We start from the raw sequence: 20,476 nt of genomic DNA, 5'->3' as shown, positions 1-20,476 counted from the left end.
TTGTTGAGAATATAAATAAGTGCTTCCGTATTTTTTATCTCGAGAAACGACCCAAGCTTCCACAGCAGTCTGTTTAAATCACATTGACATTGTCTAAGTTCACAGATTGCACGAAAAAAATAATTTTTAATCGTAAGTCGGAAAAATAAAAATTATTTATATTTTTAAATTTTTAAAATAAATTTTATTTTGATTGATAGATGGAGTGTAACTGTCCACTTACAGTGCCACCAGGAGAAACTTTGGCAGGGATATGTGCTGGAAGTCAAATTTTGTTTTTTATGGCATTACTAGACAGTCTTTTTTATGATAAATGTGATATATCAGATCGCTGCCGATTATTCAAGCCAAGATCATACTTCAATTCATTGTAAAAAAACAAAAACAAATTAATTATATAAGTTAAAAAAAAAAATGAAGACTTGAGCAATTTAATTAAAATTTTAACTTTTTTGATATCAAACAGTTACGATTTCGTGGTTGTTGGTGGAGGCACTGCAGGCTCAACAGTTGCAGGAAGATTGGCCGAGCTTGACGCGACTGTACTTGTGATCGAAGCTGGACCAGAAGAGCCACCAGTCTGTCAAGTTCCAGCACTATATAGTGATCTGCCTCATACGGAATTAGACTGGCAGTATCAAACGGAGCCTCAAAAATTAGCTTGTCTGAATAATGAGAATCAGAGCTGCTATTGGCCAAGAGGAAAAGTATGCATAGTCATTTGAAATTGGTGTCTGCTGTTATACAACTCAATACATTTACTTTTATTTTAATTAAATGTTTTTTTTGTTTTTTTTTTTTTTTTCATAGGTACTTGGTGGCTGTAGCGCGATAAATGGTATGGTTTATATAAGAGGTTCTAAACAAGACTATGATGATTGGGCCAACATGGGAAATCCAGGATGGTCTTTTAAGGAAGTTTTACCATATTTTATGCGCAGTGAAAATAATGCACAAGCTGATATTTTAGATCAAGGATATCATGGCCGTTCGGGTCCGCTACCAATATCATTTTTTTTATCACAACCAAGCATAGGCTATGATCTCGTTAGGGCTGGCAAAGAGCTCGGTATATTTTTTTTCTTATAAATATAATTTTTATTGGTGAAAATGTATTATTTATTATTTGACGCTAACTCTACAGGTTATGGAGAGACCGATTTCAATGGCCGAAATAATACAGGTTTTGCTTTTGCACAAGGAATAGTAAAAGATGGACACAGAGTGTCATTGTCTCGAGCATTTCTTAGACCACAACTAAACAACCCAAATTTACATGTGATGTTAGAATCAACCGCTACAAAAATTATTTTTGACAGTCAGAAACGAGCAACTGGAGTAAAATTTGTTTACAAAGGCAAGGAGTATCAAGTTGATGCCAAAAAAGAAGTTATCGTTAGTGCAGGTATGATAAATCAATGATTTATTAATTTCAGTAATAGAACTTGTAAATATTTTTAAATATTTTTAGGAAGCATCAATACACCGAACCTCCTTCTTCATAGTGGTGTTGGCCCGACAAAAGAGTTGTCATCTTTTGGATTGCCAACTGTTCATAATCTTCCTGGTGTTGGAGCTAATCTTCAAGATCACGTTTCTTACGCATTGACAGTTACTCTAAATGTAACTGAAGAAACAATGTACAATTTTGGAACAGCTAGTGAATATATTAGCTATGGAACTGGACCATTTTCTCAGTCAGGTAGATAAAAAAAATTACTTTATATTTCAAATAATGTTTCAATTAAATAATAATACTGTAAACTGATTTTTTTTATAGGTCTCAATCAAGTTGATGCTCTTATAAATACAAAATACGCAAATCCCAATGATAATAATCCGGATATTCAAATAATTTTTGGAGGTTTTGAAGCAGAATGTGACAAAATTAGCGAAGTCAGAGAAAAAACAAAGAATAAAATATCTTTTGCAATTTTACCAACATTGCTTCGTCCAAAAAGTCGTGGATCGATTCGTTTAAGAAATAACGATCCATTATCAAAACCATTACTCAATCCAAATTATTTCTCAGAACCTGATGATGTTGACGTATTAGTAGAAGGCATTAAATTTTCTGTCAAAATCGTAGAGACTGAAGCACTCAAGAAATTTGGTGCTACATATGATAAAACACCTGTCAAAGGTTGTGAAAGTTTTGAGTTTGGCAGTGATCCATACTGGAGATGTGCTGTAAGACGTGACACAGTACCAATGTATCACCAAAGCAGTTCTTGCAGAATGGGACCAAGTACTGATCCTTACAATGTTGTCGATAGTAAACTATGTGTTCACGGACTTGAAGGTTTACGTATTGCTGATACTAGTATTATGCCGTCTATTGTATCAGGAAATACAATGGCCGCAGCTATTATGATTGGTGAAAAGGCAGCCGATTTCATCAAGGCAAAATACGCGCTGTAATTCAAATTCAATCGTCAAACAATTGCCAAAATAGTAAATTAAAAAAAAAAAATTCTCTATCTGGTTTGAATTTTTTATTTTTAAATCACCAGTATAATTAGTTATATTTTTAATAATAAAAAATTGAAAAAAAATTTTTTTTTTTTTTAATCTCACAACGGCCAGATTAAAACGACATTAAAATCTATTTTGAAAGAAAATTTAATTCACGTAAAACTGTCCTTAAATAAAGCAATCTCGTTTAATCAAATTTTAGACGCATAGCAATTGCATTATGAAGTAATTTTCGACGCACGATGACGAGATATTTTGAAAGGGATGTTACGAAATAACATGGTAAAAAAATAAACAGGATAAAGAAGGAAAGATTTAGATGTATAGCAGAGTGTTCTGTCTAATTTGATTTGTCAAAACGTATAGGGGGCTCAGTTGTGTTGCGGGCAGTCCTCAGACAAATAGACATATCGAATTGGGAGGAGACTTGTTTAACTATAATTAAAAATTAGTGGCCAAGAAAATTCATTTCAGGTTTTAATGATTTCTTTGTATTTATTTATTTTTTATAACAATAAATATCTTCGATTGAAGAAGAAAAAAAATTTGTATCCTAATATAAAAAGGACAAACATCATCGGTCTTCCGAACATTTGATTGGTCATTGTTTTTTTCTCACTTACTCTCTTTTCTATTATTTTTTTATTTATTTCGTTAGCAACGCCTTTTTTGATATTTTTTATATTTTTTAAAATTGACATATTAAGCTAACACAAAATAACAAAAGGATCTCAATGCAAGGGCTAAAATTTTGTGCAATTATGTGTTTTTTGTGTGAAAAAAAATTTAAAAGAAAATTTATATTTTTTTTTTTAAAATTGACATATTAAGCTAGCACAACTTTCTCAATAATCATCGGATCTCAATGCACTTGGGCTTAAAATTTGGTGCGAATTATGTGTTTTTTATGTGTGAAAAAATAAATTTAAAAGAAAATTTTTTTTTTATTTTTTACACTTTTTTTTAAAAATTGGCGTATTCAGCTAGCACAACTTTTTTAATAATTATTAGATCTTGATGCAATTGGGCTTAAAATTTTGTGCGAATTATGTGTTTTTTATGTGTAAAGAAATAAATTTGAAAGAATATTTTTTTTTTATTTTTTACATATTTTCTATATTTTTTTTAAAAATTGACATATTAAGCTAGCACAACTTTTTTAATAATCATCGGATCTCGATGCAATTGAATTAAAATTTTGTGCGGTGTTTTTTGTGTGAAGAAATAAATTTGAAAATTTTTTTTTATATTTATTTTTAAAAATTCAAATATTAAGCTAGCACAACTTTCTCAATAATCATCGGATCTCGATGCAATTGGGCTTGAAATTTTGTGCGAATTATGTGTTTTTTATGTGTGAAGAAATAAATTTGAAAGAAAATTTTTTTAAATATTTTTTATATTTTTTTTTTTTAAAATGACATATTAAGCTAGCACAACTTTCTCAAGAATCATCGGATCTCGATGCAATTGGGCTTGAAATTTTGTGCGAATTATGTGTTTTTTATGTGTGAAAAAATAAATTTGAAAGAAAATTTTTTTAAATATTTTTTATATTTTTTTTAAAAATTGACATATTAAGCTAGCACAACTTTTTCAATAATCATCGGATCTCGATGCAATTGGGCTTAAAATTTTGTGCGAATTATGTGTTTTTTATGTGTGAAGAAATAAATTTGAAAGAAAATTTTTTTTTTATTTTTTACATTTTTTTAAAAAATTCAAATATTAAGCTAGCACAACTTTCTCAATAATCATCGGATCTCGATGCAATTGGGCTTAAAATTTTGTGCGAATTATGTGTTTTTTATGTGTGAAGAAATAATTCAAAAACAAAATTTTTTTAAATATTTTTTATATTTTTTTTTAAAATTGACATATTAAGGTAGCACAACTTTTTCAGTAAACATTCAATCTTGATGTTATTAGACTAAAAATTACGTGTGAATTATGTGTGATTTATGTGTAAATAAATAAATTAAAAAAATTTTTCGTCAATTTATTCATTCTTTTTTTTTTTTATGATAATACTTGTGTTTATAAAATCAATGAACAATGAACCTTTTAGAAGGTATAGATACAGGCGCGCGTAGCGCGCTAATGTGCTCGTAATATAAAAAAACTAATTAAATCTTATATTTTTTTATTAAAAATTATATCTTTCTTTGAAGAAAAAAATACAAATGTATTTGTGACCGACGTAACATCTTTATCCATTCCCAAACGGTGTCGCATAAATCAGCATGCTACAACGCCCGTCAAGGTCCCGCCCGAGTCATAATCGACTGGGCTGATCTTTTTTTTTATTTTGACCGCTATCAGAAAATATCTTGCCAATGATATATCTGCCCAACAAAATTAGAATACCAAAAAGAAAAAATTTAATTGTATGAATAATTTTTAATTTAACATTTTATTTATTAAAAACTAAGTTGAAAAAATACACACTTTTAATACGTGAGATATTTTATATATTATTAATTATCACTCACTATTTATGTATAATTTAAGTTATCCCTTGTACTTTCGGGATAACATATTGCTGATAAATTTTCCAATAATTTTTGTACTCCAACATATTAAAATATAATTAATGTTGAAAATTCACATTATCTTTATCCTTCGAGGAATTAAACAATGCAAAAATTAATAGTTGGTACATCAATATAAACTTTTAAGGGATAATCTTTTATCAAATTTTAGTTGTTGTTTATTTTAAAATTTAATGAAAATTCGTTGAATAAAAGGTTTTCATAAAGTACATCATTTTAAAATTCATATATATAAGTAAAAAATAAAACATGAGCTTACAGTGTAATTATTTACACTTTCAACACTCGACTAAAATATATGGCTCGTATATTTAAAATTCATATCAAATATTATATTATAAAATTCAATAAATTGAAGAGTTGAGTTTTTTTTTATTATTTTTCTTACGCGAACGTTTATGATTATTAGAAATGAAAAAAAAATATATGCATATGGTAACTCGAAAAAAAAAAGCAGCAGGCAATTCAAGACAATAATATATCTCAAGGCGCCAGGCTTGAAGCATAGATCCTGATTTACACATCTAGCACGTTACCCTGGTAATAACAATGCGTCACTTTTATTTTATTTATTTATTTATTTATATATTTTTCTTTAACATCAACATAAACAATACAAAAAGGACCTCCCACGTGCCCATCATCAGCCATAATATTTATGCGTGTGTGTATGAGCAAGTGAGATGTATGTTATTGTTATTTGCTTTATGACTGAAAATGCTTTTTGCACATACCAATGATAATCATTACTCAAATAGAAGGCCAATAATAATATATGTATATATGAAATTACGTATTTGGGGATGTCGATATTGCATATAGTTAGACTTCTTGAAATATTCCCATATTAATATACGTGATTACATGGACAGCCCTCAATGAAATCCCTCAACTTCTCTCAATATGTATGTATTGCTTAATGGACACGGATTAATTGCATACCTCGTGTATCAATGATATTTCATATTTATTATGAATAAACAAATTCAAGTGACCATCGAATAGGAAAACCATAAGCTCTTTGACATTAATCAACAATTAATATTTATAATTATTACTTCAAATAAATCAATTCATAAATTGTTTCATATTTTTTTTTTTTTGAAATCATTTAATTTTTTTAATGTCAATCAATATTTTTTTATACAATGAGATATTGATAGTTAGGCACCATTTAAATGATTTGAAAAAAAAAAAAAAACAATTTTATTAGTCGTAATTTTTTTTTTAATTAAAAATCATTTTAAAATTATATATTGTATGATTCCTAAGATAAATACTGAGAAAAAAATTGAATCAATATCATTAATAACAAAGGTCAAAGAAAATAATTATAATTAAATATAGAATTTTAATAAAATAGAGTTATTTATTTTACTAGATTGTTTGTAATTGAAGACATTATATTTGAGTAATATATATACACATATATTTGAAGAAAATAAAACTGAGAATAATAGTGTAGACTACGTTTATACGAAGGGTCCATTTACCTAGAAGGGATATATACTGTATCCACAGAGCATCATATTCTTTAAATAAATATCTAGTTGAGATCAAAGGTAACCATCTCTTTTAGTGAACTGAGAATATATATTCCAGCTAGTCGAAGTTGTCTTCCATTACCATTTCCTTATCCATGATATCAGCATCAAACCATCAACCGTAAAAACTCGGTCGTCTTTGCCGTCTTTGTATCATAAAGTAAGCAAAAATATATATAAATAAATAAATGTGATATGAAATGAAATATATTTTAATGAAATATATATTTATAAATACGAATAAAATCATCTTTGAATTTAATAAAATATATAAAAAAAAAAAAAAACTGTAAAGGAAATCATTGATATACAACTGAGAGTTTACAAAAAATTATGCAGAATGTAATCGTGCTTAGTCTGTCAGACTCGAACAATGACTCTAACAAAACTCAGTCAAAAGAAACATATTATACATCGTGTCTATATATACCTGCATCATTATTTCATGCAAATTTCATTGAATGTATACTCCCCGTGATATCTTTTATCTAGTATAATTACCGGAGCTATTGATTCATTCGATCTCGCACTTGGTTTAAATGATGTGCAATGTTGAATAAAAAATATATGCAACAAGAATTTTAATAAACGAACGAAAAAATTTTTTTAAAAATCATTTTGCAATCTTTATCAAAATTATTTGATAATAATAAATTATTCTGCAAAAAAATCGTATTTTCAATTTTTTATTTTTTTTTTATCGTCAGTTTCGTTAATTAAAAATCAACATGTTAAAAAAATATACACAAATAAGTTCAAGAAAAAAAAATCTTGAAACATTAGTAAAATGGGCGTGGAATTGTTGGTGGCCAAGTTATTCTTGAGGTACGGTAGTTTGATATAATTCATGTCCATGACAAGAACACATCATACACAACGTAGTCAATGTATGGAGTTAGTATATTCATGTGGGTTTGTGTAGATTGAAGTATATACACATTTAAGCACAAAAATAAATGAACAAGAGGAGGATCATCAAGAAACAGAACGATACAAAACAAGGTAGAAGGATTCGACTGTGTAGGTGGTCTGAAAGTCTCAGAGGTATACCTATTTTTTTATTTTTTTTTTCTTCAATTCTTCAGACACATTGTACATCAGTCGAAATATAAAACTACCAGTATACTTGGCTAATAAATTTTATAGAGATTTAAACCCCCTGGAATTTTCAAAGTCAGTATGTCAAGAGCTATTTTTTTTTAAATTTCATATAAAAATAATAATAAAATAGCCAATGTGTGCTACGAATTTTCCATGACATGCATATTTATATTATAATAAACACTTTGGTAATTTTCAAAATATCTGGATGAATATAAACTGTGAGTACCGGAAACTTGGCTAACAATGTGCAATTACAAAAGTGAAAGTGAAAGAGACCCTTGAATTACAGAGAAATAAACTTAGAGAGATCAACAAACAGTTGTTTTGTAGCTTGAAATAAAGTAAGGGTAGAGAAAAACAGTTTATTATATTCCGTTGGGAAATTCAGCAGGAAGATATCGTGTACTGAATTCAAAGCAATTAAGCTTTGGTACTATCACAAATCTTCCATGCCGAAGTTAACGTTCAAAACATGCAAATGTTTCGGTTTACCAATAGTTTTTTTTTTTTTTTTAAATCTTTATGCGTCAATAATGTAAAAAATTATTAAAATTAGTCTACACTGAAAGACTGCAGTTAAAAATATACGACGAGATAAAAGCATCGGTAATGATTATCAGGTAATTCTAGGCTATCGAGATTAACCAAGAAACCAATGAAGTTGAGCTTTAAAGTGTTCGAATGACCGACTTTATTATTACACAGTATTACATAATTTAAAGGTAATTGTCAACAGATTTATAGCTGGGATTATTTTTATTGTATATCATATTACGGAAATATCATGTGTCCTGAAAATTGACATCATCATAACTCTTATCACAAGGTGTCAAATAATAAATTAAATACATGTATTACTTTATTTAGGTCGAGTAAAACTTAATTTGTAACAATATGAACTTTTATAAATAAATCAATATAGGTTGATAAATAAATTGTTTAAAAAAAAAAATTAATAACAGAAATTTAAATTGACAATTTCACTAGCGGATATAATATAGAAAAAAAATTATTTAAAAATAAGATTTACTTTATATTATAAAACAAAGATAAATTGCATCATCTACATATGTAACTGCAGTTATACAGAATATTCACCTACACATTGTCGCACTTACAAATGTAACACCTTAGCGAAAAGATAACGCCAATGTTCACTTAAGTGGGCGTTCAGTTATGCTTAACAATATATTACAAATATATGACATATATTGCTTTCATCCTATATATCATAGTTTGCATAACATCCACTTTTCTGGGGACATATTTATTAGTTATTATTTATTATTAAATAAATTATTTATAATAAAAAAAACTGTATTTAGATGTAGATCATAATCTCTTGTGCTCATTTTACATTTTAAAAAATCAGCATTATTAAATTTTTTATTTTTTATTTATGTAATACGTGAAAAATAAAATAAATGAACAAAAAAATATGATCACTGACTGTTAATTTAGATTGTAAACATATGTACATTTTATCAGGCTTAAGTGCACCTAATCATTATCTATTGTATTTCAAGAAACCCACGTGTATTTTCTTTGTAGTTTGATAACCAATGAATATATTTGTTACTATCTTTTCTCATAAAATTAAAAACATTTCATATTGTTAATTTAAATATAAAGAAAAAAAAAATATATAATAATAAAAAATTATCATAAAAGTTGTATCAAAAATAAAAAAAAAATAAAAGTATTCAAGTTTTTTAATTTAGCGACTTATATTTAATTTATAAATTCAAGTTAAGATTCACTTTTATTTATAAAATGTTTTTATTTTAAATGCTGGGTCTCTGGAGATGGTTGACATCAAGTTAATGCGCAGACTTGGAAGTGGCAGAGGTAAATATATATATATACGTACAATCCCTTTTCGTTCTAGTTCGGTGAAACCCTTGACTATACCATGAAAATAAGGATTGGGGGGTGTTTTATTTAATTAAGCACCAGTCTACCAAACCTTGCAAATGTGCAGGACGAAAGGATTGGTGGTAGGAGACAAGCTTTTACTATGTATACAAAATATATAGTTGTGGTATAGAAGAAGAGTGTTTATACCCCACGGGAATACTACCAGTTACCTTAAGCTTCTTCCTCATCATGCGTATACGAATTAGCGCTTTAAGCATGGGTAAAAGGTTAAAACTTGTTACAAGATACACGCACATGTCTCATGCACACTTCAATTAAACAACCAACTTTAAATATATCAACCTGCTACTCTTGTATGCAATCATGTTATTTTTTTTTTTTTTTTTAAACTTTACATCGTCAATTTTTACGCATGTCTGAAAACATTTGCTAACTAAGTTTGGTATTGCGTGTAACACTAAAACTTTCAACTGTCGTAAAACAATTGAATTACCTATTTTATTTAATACACAATACTCGCGACTAATTATTTTATGTTTTTGATTTAATAATTTTCTAAATTAAATTTTTTGCAGTTATATTTTTTCAACAATATTATGTTTTAATTATTTTTCATTTTGAAAATATATATCCATTTTTTATATGCTTTTTATATGCTCTCATTTTATGTATTTCGAAATTATAATCATCAACCTCGATTTCACCTGAAAATATATACTATATGTCACTATTATGATTAACGCGATTGGATTCTTTATATAGTCAACCAAAATCCCCTGGACCCTTAATACATCATTTCTTTCCTTTTCTTTTATATATTTTTTTATTTTTTATTACACTTGAACTTTTTCATTCAGTTGCAGCCCATAAATCGCATTAACATATACACCATGTTGACTGAAAATAATTACAAATCTTGGTCCGTTTATCGTCGTAGCTTGGTCGAGTTGGTTCACCAACGATAGGTCCATTCGCAAAAGTATATTCAAGACAGTTAATTTATTCTTTAAAAAAGAGTTGGAAAGAGTCAATGCAATAGCCGGTATAAAGCCTAAGTCTATATAATAAAAATAAAAAAAAATAAATAAAATAAAAAGATTGATATTCTTTTTATTTAAAAAGCCAAATTAGAACTCAACATTGAGCAATTTGCATTTGTGTATATATGTATATACTTATATAAATATGTATTTCAAAATGTACCTGTGTTTTTATTTCGTTCAGTGCCAGACAGATGAATGGTTTTTCGTACTTTTACACCCAACTAACTCATAAATCCCCGCGGTGTTACTTGAAATTATTATACAAATGACCATTCATCGATACACGAAGCTTTGGTAATGTGATACGATATCGTTGGATGTTAGTCAGACATAATCGCAAATAAAACAAATTGTTGTTAGTGAATTTTAATGTTTGCGTAGGTGTTTAATTCAAAAGACATATGGTCCAATGAGAATTGCATGTTTATCATTTGTATGACAAAAGAGTTTATTTGCGCACTCACGTTTGCTATGCCAATCAGTTTGCTATGTCTTTTGTGTGTAAAGCGTGTAAATTCACAAGGGACGTACCAATATTCAACATCATCAGTACAAATTTAAAATTGAACTATTATAGTGTGGGAGAATTAAACTTGGAGATGTTGGTCACGTTTTATCCTCACGCGGAAGCCAATGATGTGTCCAGGAACCGGTGATTGTTTTGAGTATGTCCGACGTGTTTCGTCATATTTATACACACATACAAAGACAATAATATATATATACATATGCATGAAAGAAGGAATGGAGCGGATGCGCGACCGCTTGCAATGACACGATCAAATCCCTTGGTGATGGTGAGCTCGCGATGAACATTAACGACAGCCACTTGACGGATGCTAATGGATCATTATCGTTAATGTAATAATGATTGAGGGGACATGTCACTGAATCATGTTCCTACTATTGTAGAATAGTATATAGAACACTTGGCATGCCAGCAAGAGACAAAGTGTTTCTATAATGATTGACATAGAAATTAGTACTACATACATAATCATAGTAGTCATGATTTCTTGTACATAAATATATATAGAAACTTTTGCATATTCAAGATTCACGAGAAAATTATGATTTATAGATAAACACATTTTGTGGAAAATTAGATGATGTCTGTTAATTTAATTCAATGTTTTTTACTTGACTGATTTAATTTTTAATTTTTACTGTAATTATTGCTGAATGTTTTAACATTATAAAATCGTGTTTATTACTATTTTTTTTTAGCTCTATGAAAATAAATTTAATTAAATTATTTATAACTGAATATATTATACAGTAATAAACAGTTAACTAAATGTCAAAATGTTTATTATATTCCTCGAAAGTGTTTGCAAATGCTAAAAACATATATATCCATTTAGTTTTTTCATGAGCTTTTATGAACATTTAACTGTTTGATGTAGGTGAAAAGTACCCAGAAGCTGATACTGACATGACCATCCGTCACATAAACATCCACTCGAAGAGATAATATAAACTAACTTTTACAGGAATCCTAAATATATACCTATACAAATCGGTGTCTGTATTTAATCTGTATATAAACTAAACATTCATGTGCTCTAATACATATATGGGGATATCCACATGGCACATGTGTCGTAAAACTGAAATTGACTCATATTATTCTTCTGAATAATTTATATTTATTTGTTTTGTTTTAGAATATATATGTATTTATTTATTTTAAAAATCAAAGTCAATTTAAATTTAACAGTTTTTTTTAATATTTACAATGTAAACGCGATGAAAAATTATGTAGAAAAAATTATCAAATTTAGAATGATTTATTGATCAAGTATTTTATTTTAATATACACTTGTATTTACCATGAGAATTTATGGGGTTTCGTTGAAAAACGTGTGAATAAAGGTGGAATAGATCTATCAACAAGCTTGAAATTCGAGCAAACAGAATATTCAGTAGATGTAGCAAGGCTGATAAGACCGGAACGATCGCATGTAAAATTCGTAATGGCCCGACAGGTACACGTGCGACCGGATGTAAACTACAATTGACAGCTATAAATTCAAACGTCAAATAGAAGAAAAAAAAAAAAAAAGATGAAGAAGAATCATTTATTGCGCGCATGTTACGACCAAGACACTCATGTTGGATTTTCTATTGATCAAGATGATTCTCGTAAGTTAGAATTTTCACGCTGAATATTATTATGGGTAAATGTATTATATTACTTTGATTTTTATTTTCTCGTTCGACTGACAATGTCTTACTTGCAAAATGAATGGTCACATTGGGCACATAAATATAAACTGTTTTGCTAGCAAAACAGTCTAAATATATACATACAAGAAGAAAGTGATTTCTCCGAGGGTTTAGTGGTAGCTATCATGGTGTCTGTGTCTCACAAAGTACAACAAAATCAATTCTCAGAGTGATTTAGTAAAATAAAATTTTCTTAAGAATACAGAAAGTCAGTAAAAATAAAATAAAAAGAAGCAAAGTAGAATATAAAATAAATAAAAAAAATAAAACTCGATCATTCGCACCTCGTATATCAGTGCAAAAGTCTAAATAAATGGTTGCCTCTTAAGTGGCAGTATTTTCAGACACTTTAGACATGAGCAACGAATGGGACGAGTATCAGTGAGGTCACATAAATATTGGCAAATAACCTCAACCAAGTGGTGCATATAAATTGATGTATTTTTATTATGTTTAGCAAAATAAAAAAAAAAAAATTTAAAGATCCACATTTGACTTTAGTAGAGTCGGACTGAATTTTAAATGCATGAAGCAAGTGCATCGTTTATGCTGGTTTAACGCCTAATCGCACTGACTACGTGGGTGGTGTAGTGGTGCAGCACATTGAGAATATATACATCGTGTGTTGTCCATGTGAATCAAGCACTGTATGCCTACAATATATATACAATGTATGTATGTTTTTCTACTGTTGTTCAACTAACACGACGTAATGAAAAATAAAAAATAAAAATAAATAATACATGTATATCTCACACACGAATATACTTTATCGGTACGTCAAGTGAGGAAAGAGAACTTGGCTATATCCACTCGATCTCAACGCTAGAGCTATCTCAACACATCTTTAATTACCCGGGTGATTTATCTACACAACCGGGAAATCGTCTTCTGTGGTTCCTACTACCTATACAGAACTTGGAAGCTTTTTAAAACATATAGGTAGAAAGCTTTAAAGGCTTGAGTATATGTACGCCCTCGCCCTCTCTCTTCCATATAGGCCATGCCAACATTTAAACGTCACGAGAGTGATTTGTGCGTTCTACGAAACCTTCATGTGTCTTGAACGCTGCAAAAGTAATTCATTTTCCTCAATGAACATAAAACTTTATATTTTTTAGACTATATACCAGATGTCAGTTGAATTTTAAATAAATAATATCTATACACTAATCATTGATGTTGATAAAAAAATTAAAAAAAACCTGTTTTTAAATTATTTGATATTTTAAATTTAATTATAATTATTAATATATATTATATAGTATTTTATATCAAAGCAAAAAAAAAAAAAATCTAAAAGATATAATTATTGATCTGTATAGTAATTAAACGTATTAATTTAATGAGAAAAAAATTTTTTTTTTATTTTTTGCAAACTCTATTGTGATTGAGATATAAAAAGACTTCATAGGATTTTGTTTTTTTTTTTTTAGATGAACGACAAGCACGTCAAACTTTACACTATCAATAATGATCAAGCAAATAATAAAAAAAAAAAAAAAATACACATACAAAGAAGAATGAGAAACTACCTTGTTAAAATATTGTCACATATTATTAGTTCATTGGTAGAAGATGCCTTGAAAGATAAAGTCAATTGATTTTTCACCGACAACCAAGGACTTTGTAAGCTGCTTATATTTTGAATAAAGTCAGTCCATTAATTCTATATTGCCGAAGCTCATGGAAGGCTTGCGCAGTAGTGGTGGTTGTCGACAAAAAAATAGACATTCGAAGAGAAAAAATAATTAGTTGCCACACATAATTTTTCCCCTACTAAATTTAATAGATGAATTTTTTTTTCAATTCATGTGTCAGCTTTACAAAATTATATTCTAAAAATTATACCATTTAATAAAATTGTATTTTTTGCGTTTTTCCTTTTTTATCAACGAGAATTTCAACTCTTATGCGATTTAAAAAATTTTTTTTTCCTATTTTTGTATACTTGAATATTCAAATTTTAACTTGGTTAAATAAAATGCTAAAATGTTTTTCTCTTTCAAGATAATTCGTTGCTGTAAAGGTGCCTGGAATAGAGGTGAATTTTATAGTAGTCGCGTGACATACAGGAGTCGAATGGATTGACTCAAACGAATAGCATGGTCTAGGTTGTAAAATGAGTGGTTGAACTTTACGGTAGGGTTCATCAATATTTACGAGTATGAACTCTGATTCGATTTAACTCCAGATGCAATGTTAGTTCAACCTCTTGGAAGATTATCTCAAAATTGGACTCATAAAAATTTCAAAAGTTTTTAATCGAATATAATAAAATAATAAAAAAAAAAAAACACACACTTAATGAGACTCAATTCAACAGAGCATTTGATTTTTATACTTACAGTAAAATTTTTATTTTTTTACTTTCATTATTATTAGACAATATTCGACACACAGTATTTTTTAAATATCCATTAAATAAAGGACATATTAAAGAAGTGTATATAAGAAGAATATATCTATTAATTTTAATATTTTATAACTATATCTCATTTGAATTGTATGACTGCAGTAGTATTAGTAGTTTTTCAAGTGAATAAAATAAATTACCAAGTAAATCAAAAAATAGTAATAAATTATTTTTAACTTGATACTCAACGTTTTAAGATAGTAGTTATCAAAATATTACACACTCAATCATACACTTCAAGAAAACTTGAATAAAGCACTTCATCCCTTGACTCTAATATCAAGACTATTATTTCCTCGACCCAAGATGAATTAACATAAGTCACGATTAATCATACATCAAAACCTACATGACTATCAAAGAACTAGTTATGAATTTTACCAAATAACTTATAAATCTTTTTTTTTTTTATACTCTCAATTCAAGTGGATACAATTTATAATAATAATAATATGACTAATGTACGGTTGATTAGTGTTATAAGTCAGAGAGTGTTTATAAATGTGTACATAAACGTTTGGGGATCAAAGCCAAACTTGTGGCGAGTGGTTTTTGTAACAGATGACAAGAAATATTGTACAAGTATGAACCAGAAAAAATAGTGAATGAGTAAAAAGTCTTTCAGACCACCTACTGCAAAAGACCAGGTTCGTTCATATATAACTAGCTATCTATATTATTTTAAGGTAATTTCATGAAATCCATCGTGATGTCACAGCTTGTGAGGACATAAGATTGGTGAATGGTTTTGCTAAAGCTAGTACCCAGAAAGCTCCATTAATAATCTTGCTCTCACAACCCTCTCAAAGAAAAATACGTTAAATAATGTTCTACAATTTTGGTCATGCCAACAGATGGAACTTCATGATAGGTCAACAAACATTTACAAATACTGCAGTAATTCTTGAGATAATATTTAAATAATTTTTATAAAAAACTAAATCTCTCATAAATTATTGATTGATATAAATTAAATATTATTATAAAATAGAAGTTTATAATATTTTATCTCATTAAAAATTATTTTAATTGTCAGTAAATAAAAACAATTTCTATAATAAAAATTACTTGATTATTTAACTAACCTTGTTTAGACGTTTCCAAGTATTCTCCAATTTTGAGCAACAGACCAAATATTCTCAACAAGATCTGAAAAAAAAAAAAAATGTAATATAAAGTTATCTATGATAAATTTTTTACATACGGTCTAATAAATAATTGGTTCATATTGAAAACGATTGAAGAAAAAAAATACGAGTTCATATTTTTTCTTAATAACGACGGTATAATATTTTTTCACATTCAAAAATTATTGGAAAAAAAAATATCAGTAAGAACGAATGAGTCAATAACTTTTTTATTGCTTTTATGATTGTAAATAATATTTAAAAAAATAACATAGTGTTAGAGATCAAGAGGGATGCAAAAGAGGGTTTACCGTAACACGTGGAATGTACAAGCAGCGTTGGAAATATGGATTATGCGATATTAAGTAATAACCGAGGGACTGGTAAGAGGGGAACTCAACCCAGATGGTCAGAAATATGAGAAGTTTGCATGGTCTGGTATAAAGTCATGAAATATATATGCATTTATATGTATATATATATATATGAGGGACCTTTGGTTGAGGTAAAAGGGGACACTACAAATTGGACTGTGATAGATTTGACTTGACCGACAAATTTTGATAATGCCTTCAACCTTTTCCTAAAATCACAATTTAATTTTTCAGCAAATATATATCTTAATTACATGCTGTATTTTAAATATTTATTTACATGCTTTCGATTTAATTATTTCATGATATTTATTATTTAATTAATGTTTATGCATATTACATGAGGAAAATTATAAATTAAAAATAAAAAAGTCACGTTTTTTATATGAGAGTAAGGCAATGATGGTCGCGTGTGCCTCAAAGTTCGTGCTTACTTGAACATGAATGAGGTATATATAAATCCCACGATGTCCACAAGTTATTGGATCTGAAGTTGATCCAGCACAAAAGCTGGATACACAAGTACCTAATAATGAGGCACAAATATGAACAAGTGTACACGCGACTACGTGATTCGCTTCGAGGTATTTTTATTTTTATTTAATTTATACTAGATTTTGTTTATTAGTATGATTAAAATTGTTGGTATATTAATTAGTAATTTTTTTCATAACGTGAAAAAATTAAAAATAAATAAAAAATAACAAATATGTACCTTTTATAAATAATAATTTTATTTAATATTTAGGTAAATTAGTTAAATAACTATATGAATTTTTTTTTAATTAAAAATATTGACTGATATTTAGGGCTTTTAAATGGCTTTGAATATCCGCATTCAAAGTGAGATTTAATGAGAATTTCATGACTACAAGAAGCACTTTGTAATTGCAAAAAAAGAAAAAAGAAAAAAAAATTAATAATACTTAAATGCATTCAAGCAGGGTCGTTAAACAGGCACTTGAAAATTCATCAACAATATTTCGATAAGCTCACAATATGCCGATAAAAATATACCATAAAATAAAGAATTTCATCAGTCATCACAGTGGCAGATTTATCAAGAGTATTATTAGAGTACTAATAAGAATATATTCAAAAGAAAAAAAATATAAAATTAATATTCATGCAGTAAGAACGAGAATTTTAGATAGACATAATTCAAGTCATAAATATATGCGTGTATGTTGGTTGTGTCTGCATGCAGACACCTTGTATGCTATAAATTTCTTCAACATTGAATAATTGCCACGCGTACATATATGGTAACTATGCAAACTCAAATGTTGATCAAATGCAATAGAATAACAAATCCTGTAACTATATATTTATACATACATGAGGGACAACTTATATGACAGTATTATTCGTAAGCGTGAATCTTTAAATTCTATTTCTACTGTGAACTGTATTATTAACGTGTGAACACGCGCCTATGTTAGAAAACACATGTTTCAAATAATAATAATAAAAACAATTGCTTCACAAAATCAACTATATTTCAAAGAATTGAATACCAATATTATGTATTTTCTTTAATTTTCATCAGACATATTTTTAATGATTCAAAAAAAATTTTCTTCTCCATCAAAAGCACCTGGTATTTCAACAGATTCAAACAATGTCCATGTAGATTATTTTGATAATAAAATACCTCTGATACAATAAAGCCACAAATGAAAATGAAAAAAAAAACTAAAAGGGTCAGTCTATAAAATTTACGAGTCAACCATAGCATGCCATACAACCAAGGGGTATATTCCCTTGTACATGTATATATATATGCTGTATATCTTTGAGTCCTTTTTGTCGATTGAGCGTGAACGCGATATGTCATTTAATTTACAGCGCTTGTATTGCGTGTTAGTCGAATGTTTCACATACAAAAAAAAAGTCTTTTACGAAGCATAAAATTTCGGGACATACGGGCTCCTGTGGGACTTTTAAAAATTTTAATACAAACAATTTATGTATGTGTATATTGAATGATACAAGTTATGTGTGTTTGGAGTTATTATATAGCATCTATAACTCGATAAATGTAATTCTTGATTGAAGAGTTTACAAGTGTCAACATGAATTTTTAATTTTAAAATTATTTATGAAGTATTGGATGAAAACAATTAATTTATAATTATCAGTATACATAACTATGGCCTGATTAATTGATAATGATACATCTACAAGACCCTGATCTTGTTTTTATTATTATTTATTTATTTTTAATTTTTATTTATTAAATATCTTTTATGTGCTAAATATAAAAATATGAAAGTTGATACGTCACGTGAGAAAGTATGCTGCTGCACTCAGTGATCTCCATTTAAATTACAGGTTTAGTTTTTAATAATGCTTACTGATATATATAAATAAAGAAAATTTATATATTGAGTATGTATGTACATACATAATATAAAGTCTGATGAGGCATGCAACAATCGGCGGTGTTTAACAACACAAAGAGTGCATAAGAATGACTTTCATAAACTTTAAATCTGGCATTAATTATTCATTTCATTTGATGCATTGAATGAACGTAAAAATATAAGCAAAATTTCAAAGCCAGATGATGTAGTACATATATGAGTATATATGTTTAATTTTACTCATATACGCGGGTGTTCGGTAATTTGTTGAATGCCCTCAAGACATTGTGATGACTCAACCATACAGTCTACGCATTATATCCAGCTAATTAGTTTTATGTGTCTCAAATTTTTTTTTTTATATATAAAAAAATATGTTTTATAAAAAAACTACCGAGTCATAAATATACTTGTTGTTGTTTTTTTTTTTTTTTCCTATATGTGTACTTTGATTTAAAAAATAAATAACATTTATTTATTTTTATTTTGTTTTTGTTTTATATTTATTTAGGATTTTGAGGTGGCTTTTGAGGGACTTAATTCCAACTAAATTTTTTTTTGTCAAACAGGATATGAAAATTCTATCACGTCCGGCTATACAAGCATGGTTTTATCCTGTGCATTAGTTGAAATGTAGATGACCAATGATACCCATATATAAATATACTGCATATATAGATATAGCACGTGACACACTCAAAATTATCCCTCAGAAATATATAGCTTGAAAAGTCCCAACTTTAATCCACGTGGATTTCCGAGTATAAGCCTTGTAAGCACTTCTAAAAGAGTTTGTATGTATATACATACAAACACCCGTTTGGGTGGACCACCGATCATAAACCGGTCGGTATGGCCTCAAGCCAAAGTCAACGACAGAAAAAAAAAACAACAGAATATGCAATAAAAAAAAAGAAAAAAAAAGCTGCAATGAATGTGTATACTCATTGAATAAAAAAAAAAAAAGAAAAAATAATAATACGATGTGCATGTAGGGGATTGAATCTTGGTGGGGTATTTTGTTTTCCCCCTTTCTAACAAGTACAGGCCCTATTCTCTCAACAGACAAAATCCAATGTGTATACAGTGGCTCATTTCACGGTGGACCACCTGAGCATCCATGTTTGAATAAAGCAAACTCCACATTTGAATATCACTTCGCATGACGAAATAATGAAAAAAAAAAAAAACGAGGAAGCAATCAAACAATAGTTTAACAGGATATGTAGAATCGAAGCTGATTAATTTATCTAGAAATTATTTGTGAGTGATGTACACATCAGTTAAATGATTGAAATCGTACGATTATTCGAATGGTCACGTTAATAAGCTATTAAATCAAAGTTTAGTCAGACATACAATAGGCAC

The 20,476-nt window shown here is 28.2% G+C and overlaps 1 protein-coding gene across 1 annotated transcript; it reads left to right on the top strand.

Moving 5' to 3' along the window:
* The first annotated feature begins 50 nt into the window (after nt 1-50).
* Nucleotides 51-2,814, top strand: LOC122859006 (glucose dehydrogenase [FAD, quinone]-like). Its single transcript, XM_044162318.1, has 7 exons — nt 51-132; nt 201-370; nt 467-707; nt 811-1,069; nt 1,145-1,405; nt 1,472-1,702; nt 1,781-2,814. The coding sequence occupies exons 2-7, from the start codon at nt 201-203 to the stop codon at nt 2,419-2,421; spliced, it is 1,803 nt and encodes a 600-aa protein (XP_044018253.1). The 5' UTR covers nt 51-132; the 3' UTR covers nt 2,422-2,814.
* Nucleotides 2,815-20,476: the final 17,662 nt, after the last annotated feature.

The sequence above is a fragment of the Aphidius gifuensis genome, linkage group LG6, assembly GCF_014905175.1.
Source record: "Aphidius gifuensis isolate YNYX2018 linkage group LG6, ASM1490517v1, whole genome shotgun sequence".
Lineage (NCBI taxonomy): Eukaryota > Metazoa > Arthropoda > Insecta > Hymenoptera > Braconidae > Aphidius > Aphidius gifuensis.
This window is presented reverse-complemented; position numbering and strand designations above follow the sequence as displayed.